The sequence below is a fragment of the Tupaia chinensis genome, unplaced genomic scaffold, assembly GCF_000334495.1.
Source record: "Tupaia chinensis unplaced genomic scaffold, TupChi_1.0 Scaffold000531_1, whole genome shotgun sequence".
NCBI classification, from domain to species: domain Eukaryota; kingdom Metazoa; phylum Chordata; class Mammalia; order Scandentia; family Tupaiidae; genus Tupaia; species Tupaia belangeri.
The window spans coordinates 118,529-132,233 of record NW_006160044.1 but is presented as its reverse complement, the minus strand read 5'-3'; the positions used below and the strand labels follow the sequence as shown (position 1 = coordinate 132,233).

Here is a 13,705-nt window from a genome sequence, read left to right as displayed (position 1 = left end):
AATAAATAAATAAATAAATAAAAAGAAGCACACAATCAGCCATGTGTGGGCCCAAGGGCTGGGACAAAGACCAGATGCCAGCTGGCCCTTGCTCTATGGTGGTGGAATTGTGGTTATCCCCCACACCACTATCTGGTTTTTATTTAATTTGACAGGAATACTGTTTTTTCTACTTTAAAAACCTCTTTATACAAGGGGACAGTGTGGCAACAGCAGTCAGGCCTGGCCCGGGCTGAGCACTGAATGTGTGTCGGCCCCTTGGGCTCAGAATGGGATTCCACGGGAGGCAGGGCTGGGTGGCTGGGCTGGGAGGGGCCTGCATCACAGGGGTGGCTTTCCTCCCGCCCGGTCCTGGGTCGGCCCACACCGGTCCGCGGTGCTAACTCCTCCTAAACACCTTGTACCCCAGACTCTGTCTCGGCAGTGCTCTGGAGAAGGCGCCCTCAACAGCATGGGGGAATGCACTCAGCACCAGAAACACTGCGTCCAGCTGGAGAGGGTTACGGGACTGCGGGGGAGCTTCTAAAGGGGACACCCCAGGTGGTGGAGGACTGGACGACAGCTGCGACTGTCCCTCCCACGGAGGGCTCTTGCAGGAGGCTCTGCTGCTCTGAAAATAGGGACGAGGGGAAGACCTCAAAGCAACAGGGGGCTTGGTGGATGGGGGGACACGTACAGTCGCTGCCCCCACCCTGAGTCCACAGACTGCTTCAGCAGAGGGAACACTGGTTGGGGTTTATGATGAGCCAGGCGCACCCGGGTGCAGAGGGCCTGGGGCGCAGAGGTGAGGCCCACTGCCAGGCGCGGGCTGCTGTGGCACCAGTAGGAGCGGCGGGGGGCACCGGCTGCCCGGGAAAGCCAGAGCCTGCCAATGCCTGCAGCGTTCCCCTCACCTTGAGGCAGAGCCTGAGCTCAGGCCCCGGGGGAGACCTGCTCCCTGCAGGCTGCTCCGCCTCCTCGCTCCGAGGGAACAAGCCAAGGTACACGAGCGTGCCAGTCACTGCGGGGACAGGCATCAGCCTTCCAGACCCGCATGCCTGGTTCCCCAAACAGAGTGTGTGGACATCAACTTTCCCTGCACGGCCACTGCCAAGCCAGAGTTCACCACTGTGGCAACTGCCCTTCTTGGTCCTTCAGACATTCCGCAGAGAAGGCGGGCGGTGAGGGGAGGGAAGAGGCTGCAGGGCCCAAGAAAGAACTGATTGTGCAGGGAGAGCCTCCCCAGGCAGGTCTCACAGCTCGCCCCCACAGGCTGCTGGCCCAGGCCGCCCCCTTCCCAGGCTGCTTGCCCTGGCCAGGTGCTCTCCTGTTCTCAAGCTCTGGCTGGTCCGCTCACACACGGGTGTGGCATAAATGGCACCTTCTTGGAGTCCCAGCAGGAGCCCCGCCCCCCGCCCCATGCGCCCTGCTATGGTCTCTGTGGTCACGATGGGGCTTTGTCTTTTCATTTGCAGGTTCTAGAATCAACCGCCCCCTTGGAGCAGGCGCCACGACTGGGGCACCACGGCCCAAGGCCTCCTGGGTGAGTGAGGATGGATGGAAGGGAAGGAAAGCAGCCCCGGCCTCGGGCCCTGCCCCAACCTCGGGCCCTGCCCCGGCCTCGCTCCCTCCACAGAGGCTGAGAGCCAGCGGGAGCGTTCTGGCTAAGAAGCCCCTGGGGGCCCTCAGGCCCGAGGCACAGCTGCTAGGAATCACTACATCTGCTTTCCAGAGAGAGCTGGAGGAGGGCTGTCAGCACCCAGCCCTCGCGGAGCAGAGGCTGTGCAGACGGTGCTGGCAGCTGTACCCGCGAGGCGGGCCCGGGGCAGGGTGATGGCGAGGAGGCCTCTGCAAGATGCAGCCTGAGGGAGGGCCCAGGGCAAGCAAGGCCAGAGAGAGAGCAGGGAAGGTCTCCAGGACACCCGGAGGACGGGCAGGCGGCTAGGCTGATGGTGGACGGGTGGCGCAGGACCCTGATGGCGGAGTGAGGGCGCCACAGAACCCCACAGTGAAGAGGGATGAGCCCGGGGCCTCCTCGCTCACCCACAACCATCCTGAGCCCGAGGCCCTCCACCCTGAGTAGGGCCAGCGTCACATCTACCCCTCGCGTGTAAGGGGGCACACTCTCTGGCCCAGCCCCGTCTCTCTTAGCTCCTGTCTCCCGTCCCTCCCACGTGCAGCTGCCGCGACCCCTCTACCACAGACCTCTGCAAAGACACTGCGGCCCGGGCGGCCCACTCACCCGGTGGGTCTTGCTGTGGGTGTAGAGGAAGGCCAGGCGGTAGAGGCTCTTGTAGTGCTGGGGGAAGCGGCTCAGGCACAGGCGGAAGGAGGCGATGCACTGCTCCGTGAGGAATTGCCGCTGCTCCTCGGCACCGGCCGGCAGCCCCTGGGGGAAGGCTGCTGGCTCCCCAGGGGGGTCCCCTCTCTTCTTCCCTTCCCACAGGCCAGGTGCAGAGGCCAGGGGCTTGGCAGGCATGCAGGTGGACGCAGGGGGCTCCGCCAAGGGCTTCTGGCCACCTTGCTCTGCAGCCCGGAAGCCTTCTGTACTCTCCAAGGACTCCTCGGGTTTTCCAACAGCTGGAAAAGGAAAGGAAAGTCACCGGTTTCAGGCCACCAGCAGGGTGCCACCTGCCGCGGAGGGGCCCCAGCACCATGGCTGGAGGAGGCTGGACCCCACAGTGGAGGTGCGTCCACCAGCAGGGCACTCCACGGCCAGTGTGGCCTCCTGTCCATGAAACAGGATGTCCCAGCTGGCACATAGCAGAGGGGCCCAGAATTACAGACAGCCACGTGAAAATGGATGGAGCAGGCTCGGTGTCCTCCCCCTCGTGGCGGCACAGGCTGTCCCCCAAGGCTGACGCAGCTGCACTGGGAAGCAGCCCACAGGGGGCAGGGGCCATCGCCACCGTTGAATGAAACCGCCGGGAAGGGCTCTCAAGGCGCCTCGACTCTGGGGGCGGGGTGGCTGCTGTGTGTGAGCCCAGTGCCCACAAAGGGACCCCCACTGACATGGGCCAGCACCTGAACACCCAGCCCTGTTCTGCCGGGGACTGCGGGGCTGCATGGCACAGATGGCTCGGGTGGCCTCAGTATGATGGCAAAGGCTGGGTGACCTCAGCCAGACCTGAGGTGACGGCTCACAGGCTGCAGGAGGAGGCTATCTGGCCCAGGCTCCCTCAGCACCCAAGGGTCTGGTGCGCCCTGCACAGCCTGCTGGGAGGCGGCAAGGGAGCAGCAGCTCGCCCACTGTGAAGGCAGCCCCTGCTGTGGCCAAGCCCGAGGCACCCTTCTTACTACAACAGCAGCCAGGAACAGCTGGGGCCACGGGGGTGAGGGCCGAGTGGGAAGAACTAAGGCCCCAAGTCCCCCTCAGGCCAACTCCGGCCCAACTGTGCAGAATCCAGGTGTGGCAGGCTCCCCTACCACCCCTTCTCTGGCTGAGGAGAGAGCCCAAGGCTTTTCCTCCCTGCCTGTGCTCCCCTCAGCCACCGCCCTCCCTGCCAGCTCCCCTGCCACCAGCCACAGGGATCACCTTCCTCAGTGTTTCTGCCTCTCCTCTCGCTCCTCCTGGGCACAAGGCCCTCCTCCCTCCCCTGCCTCATCCTGCTCTTTCAGCCCCACCCAGGGTGGAGTTTGCAGAGAAGCCCCAGAGCCTCGCCTGTCCACACTGCCTGTCTCCACGGTTTGAAGCAGACTTAGGCAAGTGCCAGGAAGTCGCCCCTCGTTTCCACACGACATCCTCATCTCGCGTGGGCTCAGGAAGCTGCTTGGGCCCCACCGCTTACGGGTGCCACCCATAATCTTACAGGGGATGCCACTGCCGTCCTCCAAAGCGAGTCGGGTTTCTAGCGTGTACGAAACGTGGCTCAGCGACAGCATGAGCTGCAGGCCCTGCTGAGCCCAGCACAGGAGACAGGGAGATGGATGGTACCACCCTAAGTGCCGGCAAGCACACGCACCCCATAGCAAAAACCTTTCAAAAGAAAAAAATCAGTCCCACAGTGAGGTAAAAACGCAGTCACTTGTGGGTCTGCACAGCCTGAGGTGCCCAGGAGAGATGGGGTGAGCTGCCTAGCCCAGAGCATCTGCTCCCGCTGCTGAATGGGCTTCGCGGGTCACCAGAGCCTCCATATTCTCCACACAGGCGGCAAGAGAAACGCACACTCGGGCCTCCACCCAAGGCCAGCGCCCGCTGTGGGCAAGGAAGAACGGCTAAGGATGCCCACAGTGCAGGAGCTGGGCCGGCCGAGCACAGCAGCTATCTGGACCCCTTACTGTGGGCCCTAGGAGACTTTGGGGAGGCAGCCAGAGTGGAGCAGCCACATCCAGCTGGCTTCCTGGAGGCCTGGAGGGGCCTGGCTGGAGTGGCTGTGGGCAGACCTGCGCCTCCACCGGAGCCCTGAACTGCCATCCTCAGCTCAGGAAGACAGGGCCTTTATATGAACAGCCTGGCCAGCAGGGGGCTACTTGCTGGGGAAACACCAACAGCTGACAGGCCCGAGCCCCAACAGAAAGAAAGACTTCAAGCCTTCCTCTCTTGACTCCCAGGATCCTCTGACCCAAATTTAGCAGGAGACAAGAGCCCAATGAGGGTGTTTCCCACAAAGGGCAGGCCAGGAAGTGAGCTTCCTCTGACTGGCTACCTCTTCCAGGCAGTCGCTAGGCTCCTACTTGACCAGAAGGGGACAGGCCCTGGTACCGACCATTGCACGGCACAAGCTGAGTCTCAGCAACATAACAGAGTGGCCTTGTCTTCAGCGGGAAGATCGTGGCAACTTTCCTTTCTATTAAAAACACAACACCATCAAACAAAAGAAAAACAAATGTTGAGCCAGCAAATCGTGGTGACTAAGGTGGCTGGATCCCAGATGGCTGACTGTGGGGTCCAAGTCCCACACCAGGTGCACGTGCATGTGTGCCCCAAAGTCCTAAAAGGAGGGAGAAATGGAGGAGAAGAGACTGCAGGGTGCCTGTCCCCCATGGGAGAGCGGGAGTTCTCTCACTCATTCTCACTACTCTCTAGCAAGTGCACACGCCCTCTGTCAAAACTTTAAAAAACAGGGAACCAGCAGTTAGCGTAATGGCTATGTCGCTGGACTCCCACGTAGTCGACCGCGGTTCGTGTCCCAGACCCGGTGACTTAAAACTCACGCCGGGCGCGTGTGCGTGCGTGCCCAAGATCCCGAGAGGAGAATGGAGGAGAAGGGATTGCGGCGTGACCATCCCCCCTGGGGGGTGATTTCTCGCTTTCTGTCTCTATGTCTCTCTCTGTCTGTCTGGCGAGCGCACGCGCCCTACAGTGAAAATCTCTCCCCCCCCCCCAAAAAAAAAAAAAAAAAAAAAACTTTAAAAAACAAATCTTTACTGTTGCCACCTCCATACTTCAGGCATGCTTTTGAAGTTCTGAGACCGCAAGAGTGAGCTGCTGCTAGAGGCAAGAGTCACCTCTGGGAAAGCTGCTCTCCTCGAGGCCTCTAGTGCAGAGCGGAGGACAAAGATGGCCTCTGGACCAGTCCTTGGTAAGCGTGACAGCTTGTACCTGCTGGACGTGGCGGCAGGGTAGTGGGTCTTTTTTTTTTTCTTTTTTTGAGAGGTTTTGCTATAGGACACGTGTGCTCGCCAGAAAGACAGAGAGAGACAGAAAGTGAGAAATCACCCCCCAGGGGGGATGGCCACACTGCAATCCCTTCTCCATTTTCCTCTCGGGATCTTGGGCACGCACGCACACGTGCCAGGTGTGAGTTTAAACCACCGGATCCGTGACTCGAACCGCGGTCAACTACATAGGAGTCCAGCAACATAGCCATTATGCTAACTGCTGGTCCCGGTAGTGGGTCTTAATAGCCAGCAGCAAGTGGTGGCCAGGTCCTGCTGTGGTAAGGAGGCCTTCTAGGACAAAGGAAGATAACGAGCATGCTTAGAACTTAAAAACACACGTGCAGCCTGTGGTGACCTAGCGCCCTGTCCCCATAGCACCTTAGCAACTCTTAGTGACCTCGTCTCCCTGATAGCAACCTGGCAACTCTGTAACTCACGTGTGCCTGTGTATCTAACAACCCGGTAGCCTGGTACATGCCTACATAATTCTGTAGTAGTCTTTTACCCAATCAAATGTATATAAAAGTATGATATAACCATATATGGGAGACAAAGCTAAAACAAACAAAAGGAAGAGCCCCAAGAAATTCGGGGCTCAGCCTTTGGATACGAATCTGCTGAGCCAGCACCGGCATTTAAGAAATTGCAGTTTCCCTGCAGAAGCCTCGGTGTCCTGGCTCTCTCTTGCTGAGAACGCCACTACGCTGCCAGTGCCTGGACAGACCTGGACCTGTTGTGCCTCGCTGCTTGGTAACATATACGTGTGAGGGTGAACCCAAGGCCAGTGGCAGGGCTGCCTGAGAGGGTGCGCCCGGAGGGTGGGAGCATACTGCAGGTACAGAGTCAGCACTGGGCTGGGCACCACGGCCCTGGCCCTCTGCAGGGAGGCTGCAAGGTGCTTGAGCCCTGAAGACTGGTGAATGCAGCTGCTGCCCACTGGGAGCCAGGGGGAGCACTCAGCTCGGGAACACCTCCCGGCTATTCCTCCTGACAGGAAGTGGCCTCGTTTCACCACTGCAGTTACCAGGGAAAGCGGGCCCAGAGGAAGAGTGATTCTTTTTTTTTTTGGGAGAGGTTTTTTGCTACAGGGTGTGTGTGCTCACCAGAAAGACAGAGAGAGACAGAGAGACAGAAAGCGAGAAATCACCCCCCAGGGGGATGGCCATGTCGCAATCCCTTCTCCATTCTCCCCTCGGGATCTTGGGCACACACACACGCACCTGGCGTGAGTTTAAGCCACTAGGTCCAGGACTTGAACCGCGGTTGACTACACGGGAGTCCAGCGACAGCCATTGCGCTAACTGCTGGTCCCTGTTAGGTACCTTCTTATCTGGCTCTAATGGGGACACGCTGTCCAACCTAGAGGGGATGTAGCCTCACCCCCTTCTGAGGCTGGCCAGGGGAGGCTGGCAGGGAGTAGTGCCAACAGCTCTAGCCCCACTGCACCTACTGGTGACCTCCTAAACCTTGATTCACCCCTTCCTGGGCCCTTCTAGGACCAGGTCCCCAGGGCATGCAGGTTAGCACCAGCCCTGGCCCCCATCCGAGTGCTGAAAGCTACATGACGGACCTCAGGCCAGCTCTTTGGCCTCTCTGAATCTAGGGCTCCTCCCTTGTGAATGAGGCTAGTCCCAGTGCTTTTATCCTACGGTGGCTGGGAGGGCCACGTGAGTAAAGCAGTCCCTACGCAGGAGCCCAGAGCGTGGTCTAGCTTGTTGCTGGTTTTGGTGGGCAAGCACCCATGGCTGACCTGGCCAGAGTGGGAAAGCTTGCAAAACCCACAGCTGCCCAGCCCCATCCCTGGAGTGAGGTTGGCAGTGCCAGCCCACCTGAGCTCCCCCGAGGGCCCAGATGTGGGCTCTGCTCATTGGGGACCCCAAGGGAGCTGGGCACATGCTGGGCTTAGTTCAGGGCCCTCTGTCTCTCCACCCCCTCCCCTAAAAGGAAAGGTCTCCTAAAGGCCTGATGTGATTCAGACTGGAAGGGAAAAACAAAACAAAAAAGACACATTTAGGATCCCAAGACTTTTTAAATAACTATTTTGCAAGGAAAACTTGGGCACACTGCCGCCTTGAATGAGGTGGGCTCATAATGACAAGCATCACTGAGCACACATGGAGCGCTGGCCCGTGGGAGCCCTCCCAGGAGCTGCCCCGTCTGATCCTCTAAACCCTGGAGGTGAGCACTGGGACCACTTCCATCCTACGGGGGGAAAGTGGAAGCCCAGACAGGTGGGTGACTGGCCCAACAGAGGCACCTCTCGAGCCACAGGCTGCCGCTGTGCCCAGGCTGGACATCGGAGCAGTTCGAACTCACTGCGTTTGATCTCTATACCTCTTTCCTCGGTGGCCCCCTGCAGGTCTTTGCCGCTGGGTCCTCCTTGGGAACTGAGAACGGGCGGCCTCTTCTCTGTGTAAGGCTTACGTGAGCCTTCCAGTGAGCTGGTGGGCTCGTTAAAGAAGTCCTGCGTTGAGCTGGAGTCCGAGAGGGCCACGGCTGTGCTGTCCTGGCTGCGGTCTGAGGGGAGAAGGAGGGAGAGAGAGCGGGAGCATGAACCCACACCACCCCCAATGTGGAGGAACCTGTCCAGGGCGAGTCTCCCTGCCAATGGCCTGGGGACTGCCCTGCAGAGGAGACAGTCTGAGCACAGCCACTCTGACGCTGCCAAGCCGGACTTAGCCCAGGGGCCACTGAGCCACTCACCAAAGGCACCAATCTCCAGAGTCAACCTTCCTGAGGTTTCCTCAACAGTAATATATTGGTAAATGCTTAACGATTGGCTTTTAGGGGAAAGAGCCCTGATGCGTAGCATGTACCGATTCCTGTGGTGTAAATATTCCTACCAGGGTCATTTTCACACTGCCCAAGTGCTGTTGCTCAACGTGGAGCTGAGAAGAGATGCACGGTTATGCCACCACCAGACAGTATTTCTACAGACACAGGAGGGAGAAACAATTGAAGCCGGAATGACTTCGGCGAAAACCTCTTTCCTGCTGCTAAAGGCCAGGTGTGGTCTAGATTGGGAATCTATGACAGATCCTTGGGAGTCGCAGACACAAAGAGAGTCGGGACTTACTGGCTGTGCTCCTCAGATCTCCAGGAGGTGCTCAAAAGAAACTTTAGGGGCAGGGTGGGGAGGGAGATTGAGACCACCCGGCTGGGAGTGCCGTGTGGAGGGCAGGGGTGGCGGCTGCCCTGGGCAAGGCATGAAGCCTGCCTGGAATCCTTCTCCTTTAGGAACAAAAGCCTTCGGCCTGGGTAAGGACAGCAAAGTCTGCTGCCTCAGAGCACCGGTGAGAATCCACTGCAGCTGGGGAAGAGAACAAAACCTTCCACCTTCAGGGTGAAGCAGGAAAACCATCCAGAGGCCAAACCTCTCCTGCCGCTGGGGAAGGGCCAAGGTCATTGAGAAAGCCCCACCACCCAAAGCACAAGGATGCAAGACAACGGAAAAGCACCCCTGTCCCCTACCCCAGGCTAGCAAGCACTAAACAATAAGCAAAGCATTCTATCGTAGGGAGAGGGCAAGAACAGGGGCAGAAACCCTCCTAGAAATACAAAAAGGCCTAACGCGGAAGGTGAACCTAGAACCTTAAGAAAAATGTTATGACAAATAGGGCCTACTCTAAGTACAGTTTAACGAGAGAGGAATCTGAAGCCAGCGTGCACTGAAGATAGTTACAGCAACAACAAAACCCAACCAAATGCAACTTCTGACCAGCCTCACTCAACTTCCCTCATCAGAGGCCTAGGAACATGAGAAGGAAGCCCTCTAGGCATAAAGATGATTTATTCCAATCTCTCCTGCCCTACACAAGATATCTCATAGCCAGTATAAAAATTATAACACACATAGACACACACACACACACACACACAAAAAAAAAAAAAAAAAAAAAAAAAGGGGGGAAAAAAAAATTTTAAAAAAAAAAAAAAAAGAAGGGGGGAAAAAAGCATTTTCAAGAGACAAAACAATCAAAAGAACCAGACTGGGAGATGACCCAGATGTTGGAACTACCTGAGGGGGAATTTACAATCACATTAAATGTGATTAATCTACCACTTCAAAGCAGACCGTGAATAATTAAAGGTGTATTTTGTTTACTACAAGATTAATGTGACTCATAAAACACCAAGCAGGAAAAAGACCCCCACATTTAAAGACATTAAAACTACTATACCTAAATGCATCGTATTCAAACTGCTGAAAACCAATGGTACAGAGAAAATACTGAAGTCAGTTAGAGAAAGACACATCACATATAAAGGAACAAAGTTAAGAATTATGAGGCCAGCAGGTGACATGGTACATAAGGGTGCTGGACTCCTACATGGCTGACTGCAGTTCGAATCCCAGACCTGGCAGTTTGCTTTCTCACTTTCCCTCTCTCTCTCTCTCACTCTGGTCAAATTTAAATAAATAAATAAAATCAAGTTCAATAATTTTTTTTTTTGGAGAGGTTTTTGCTATAGGGCGTGTGCGCTTGCCAGAGAGACAGAGAGATAGAAAGCGAGAAATCACCCCCCAGAGGGGAGGGCCACGCCGCAATCCCTTCTCCTCCATTCTCCTCTCGGGATCTTGGGCACGCATGCACACGTGCCCGGCGTGAGTTTAAGCCACCAGGTCGGGACTTGACCCGCGGTCGACTACGTGGGAGTCCAGCGACATAGCCATTACGCTAACTGTTGGTCCCAATAAAATAATTTTTTTTAAATGAATGACAACAGACTTTTCATCAGAATCTATGCAAGCTGGACAATATCTTTAAAATGTTGAAAGAAAAAAAAGTTAACTCAGAATTCTATTCTCAGTAAAAATCTCAAAAAAATGTAGGAGAAATAAAGGCTTTTCTCAGAAAGAAAGAAAAAAGCTGACAGGGTTCATTACCTGCAGATCTGCGTTACAAGAAATGTTACAGGCAGTTTTCAAGGTCAAATGAGTATCAAAGCAGACAGAAACATGGACTTATACCAAAAAAATGAGGTCCCCTGGACATAGCTAAAGTAATAGTAAATGTGACATTTCGTTTTCTTTTTTTTTTTGGAGAGGTTTTTGCTCTAAGGCGCATGCGCTCACCAGAAAGACAGAGACAGAGAGATAGAAAGCGAGAAATCACCCCCTAGGGGATGGCCACGCCACAATCCCTTCTCCCCTTTTCTCCTCTCGGGATCTTGGGCACGCACGCACACGCGCCGGCCTGAGTTTAAGCCACCGGGTCTGGGACTGGAACTGCAGTCGACTACGTGGGAGTCCAGTGACATAGCCATTATGCTAACTCCTGGTCCCTGACATTCATTTTCTTATTTTCAATTTTTCTAAACTATCACTGGCTACTCTTCTTTTTTTTCCTTTCTCTCTTTTCTTCATTTCTTTGCCAGAGGACACATAGACTTGCCAGAGAGAGAGAGAGAGAGAGAGAAAGCGAGACTTAACTCTTCTGTGGGGCCTGGTCACACCACAATCCCTTCTCCTCCGCTCCCCCATCATTTCTCTGGACGTGCATTGCACACGCATCCAAGTGTTTTTCAGGCTGCTGGATCCATGACGTGAACTGTGTGGCTGGCAGCGTGGGATCCAGACACCTTAACCACGAGGCCCTGGGGCTGGCCCTACTGACTATTTTTTGAAGCAAAAATAGCAGCAAGGTATTTTGGGCTGGTAGCACATATAAAAGAATGGGACCAGCAGTTGGCATAATGGCTATGTAGCTGGACTCCTAGGTAAGTCGACTGCGGTTTGCGTCCCGGACCCGGTGGCTTAAACTCACGCCGGGTGCGTGTGCGTGCCCAAGATCCCGAGAGGAGAATGGAGAAGGGATTGCGGCGTGGCCATCCCTCCAGGGGGTGATCTCGCTTTCTATCTCTCTGTCTCTCTCTGTCTGGCGAGTGCACGCGCCCTATGGCAAAAACCTGTCCCCCAAAAAAAGAAAGAAAAGCCATGAGAGAGAGTACAAAGACGGGCCCTTACCCTGTCTGCACAGAAACATTCGGATGCAGGCTGTAATTAGAGATGTCGCTTTAGTTCGAGTATGTCCCCACCACATTCATATGTTCAGACGCTGTAATAGGATTAAGGGGGTGAAAATTGAATTTTTTTTATAATGGTGTTGAAAGGTTGGGCCTTTACGTGCAATGAAGTCATTAGGGCGGGGGCTCCCTAATGGAGCGCTGGTGGCTTTCGAACCAGAGGGAAGGAGGCCAGAACAGCGGAGTGAGTCCCATGGACGAAGAACACGCTGTGCTAAGAGTTCTGCCCTCTGCCATTCTGTGAGGCCCTTGGACTCCCCAGGACTGAACTGTGAGTTTTGTGACTAAATGTCTATCGTCTTCATAAATTACCCAGCCTCCGGCATTTCTGTTAACAACAGCGATGTCAAAAACGGACTAAGAGGAATGTATTCTGTTTATCTTAAGGCAACAACTACATTTTTGAAAGAGATTAATCGAATGATAAACTGTAAGAGACTAGAATGATTAGAAATAAGACTACATTTTATCTTGGATTCTGTGTATCTGCAAGTAAAGCTCAATGAACTAAGAATCGAGAGAGTTATGTGCAAGTTCCCCTTGAGCCGCTCGCTAGGTATATAACTGGCACGTAAGGTCCTTCCCGCAGAGACACTGCAGTCACCTCCTCTCAGAGATCCACGCCACCCTGGCTTCTGTGGACACAGGGAGAAGAGCAGGCACAGTCCCTCGGGGCCCTCCAGCTCTCTCCTCAGCTACTTTAAAAACCAGGTAATGGGTGATGTGGCAGCATCTGCTAAGCAACCGCTCGGGACCCACCGGGAGGCAGGCAGGAACTGCTTGGTGAGCAGTCTTGCCACGGAACAGAAAGCCGTTTCCACGCACTTGAAAGCCTCGACTCTGGAAGAGCCAGGCCTCACGGCTGAAATCCTCCTCTGTCACTCGGCAGCTCTGAGAGCCTGTGCAAATGCCAACACGACTTACCCTTCCGCTTCCTCGTATGGAAGGCTGTGGCAGCACAAGTGCCCACTTCACAGAGCCGTTATGAGGATTAAGCAGGTTAATCGGCAGGAAGGGCTTGGGCAGGGCCTGCCACACGGCAAGGGTTCACGGAATGCCAGTTCGGCTATCAGTCTGGTTACTTCAGAGAACCTGGGCATGTCTGATCTTCGGTGTCTCAAATCTGCCATTCCGGACTTAGCTCTGAATGGGCACAACGGGGCCAATACCTCAGCAGCCCGGCCTCAGTGGGGTAGTAACCACTTCCCGGACACTGGCATGGCAGGACTGTCCAAGCGGGCTGGCCCGCACCGGGGAGCACTGAGAAGCAGGCCTGGGCTCCAAAGCCTGCCCCCGGCTCTGGCCCCTTTGCCCATGGTTCATCACACACCAGGGCTTGAGGACAGTGACTCTGTCGGCCGCCCAGGAACGCCTGCCACAACCCATCGCTCAGAGCTGCCTTCACAGTAGCCACTGCCCAGTAACTGCTGGGTCACGGTATCAGCTGAGCTGCGAGAAGAGGAAGCAGGAACCTGGGGTGTGCGTGAGCAGGGGAGCAGGGGCCTCAATGGACCCTCTGCCTCGGGGTGAAGGGCTGGTCACTGACCTGCAAGGCCAGACCCCAAGGCTCCATGAGCGATGAAACGGGGTGGCGGGTGGGCCTGCAGCCCTCAGTAGCCCCCGCCCGAGTCCCAAGTGTAAGGGCTCACTTCTCCCCCAGACAATGGGCAGCCCATTTGCTATTCGTGTGGAAAAGATGGCTGGCAATGGAGGCCCTTAGCTAGAGGCCACACGTGGTCCCTGCAGAGGCTCAGGGCTCAGGGTCCTAGACCTACAAGCCAATCCCAGGTCTGCCACACAGGGGCTGCGTGTCCTTGTCCCAGCGGTTTTGTTGCTCTAGGCCCTCACTTCATGCTTTTAGCATGACTCTCACAGCCTGCCTACCTGTGTCTGCCCTGGGCACACACACGGGATCCCCCAGACCAAGCCTCGTGCCTGGCCTGCAGCGTTCGCTCAGGCCCTCACAGACAGCACTGATGCTCAGGCAGTGCTCGTGAGGCCTCAGGCGTCTAAGACGGCAGACTGCAGCCCCACAGCCTGAGTCCCCCGGAAGTCAGGCCTGCGCTGCAGCCTGCATGAGAAAGCTGAAGTCACTGCA

At 56.0% G+C, this 13,705-nt stretch overlaps 1 protein-coding gene across 1 annotated transcript in view; it reads right to left on the bottom strand.

Annotated features, from left to right (window-relative positions):
* The window catches only part of LOC102493296 (calcineurin-binding protein cabin-1), a 100,871-nt gene that overhangs the window by 3,847 nt on the left and 83,319 nt on the right, over positions 1–13,705 (bottom strand). The window contains exons 35-44 of the mRNA XM_006157182.3: positions 12,532–12,636; positions 11,920–11,935; positions 7,915–8,097; positions 6,411–6,516; positions 4,102–4,174; positions 3,768–3,873; positions 2,222–2,559; positions 1,787–1,841; positions 894–1,000; positions 473–610 (exon numbers count right to left, since the gene is read on the bottom strand). Of these exons, the coding sequence (XP_006157244.1) occupies positions 473–610; positions 894–1,000; positions 1,787–1,841; positions 2,222–2,559; positions 3,768–3,873; positions 4,102–4,174; positions 6,411–6,516; positions 7,915–8,097; positions 11,920–11,935; positions 12,532–12,636 (1,227 nt within the window). The remainder of the gene's footprint in view (positions 1–472; positions 611–893; positions 1,001–1,786; positions 1,842–2,221; positions 2,560–3,767; positions 3,874–4,101; positions 4,175–6,410; positions 6,517–7,914; positions 8,098–11,919; positions 11,936–12,531; positions 12,637–13,705) is intronic.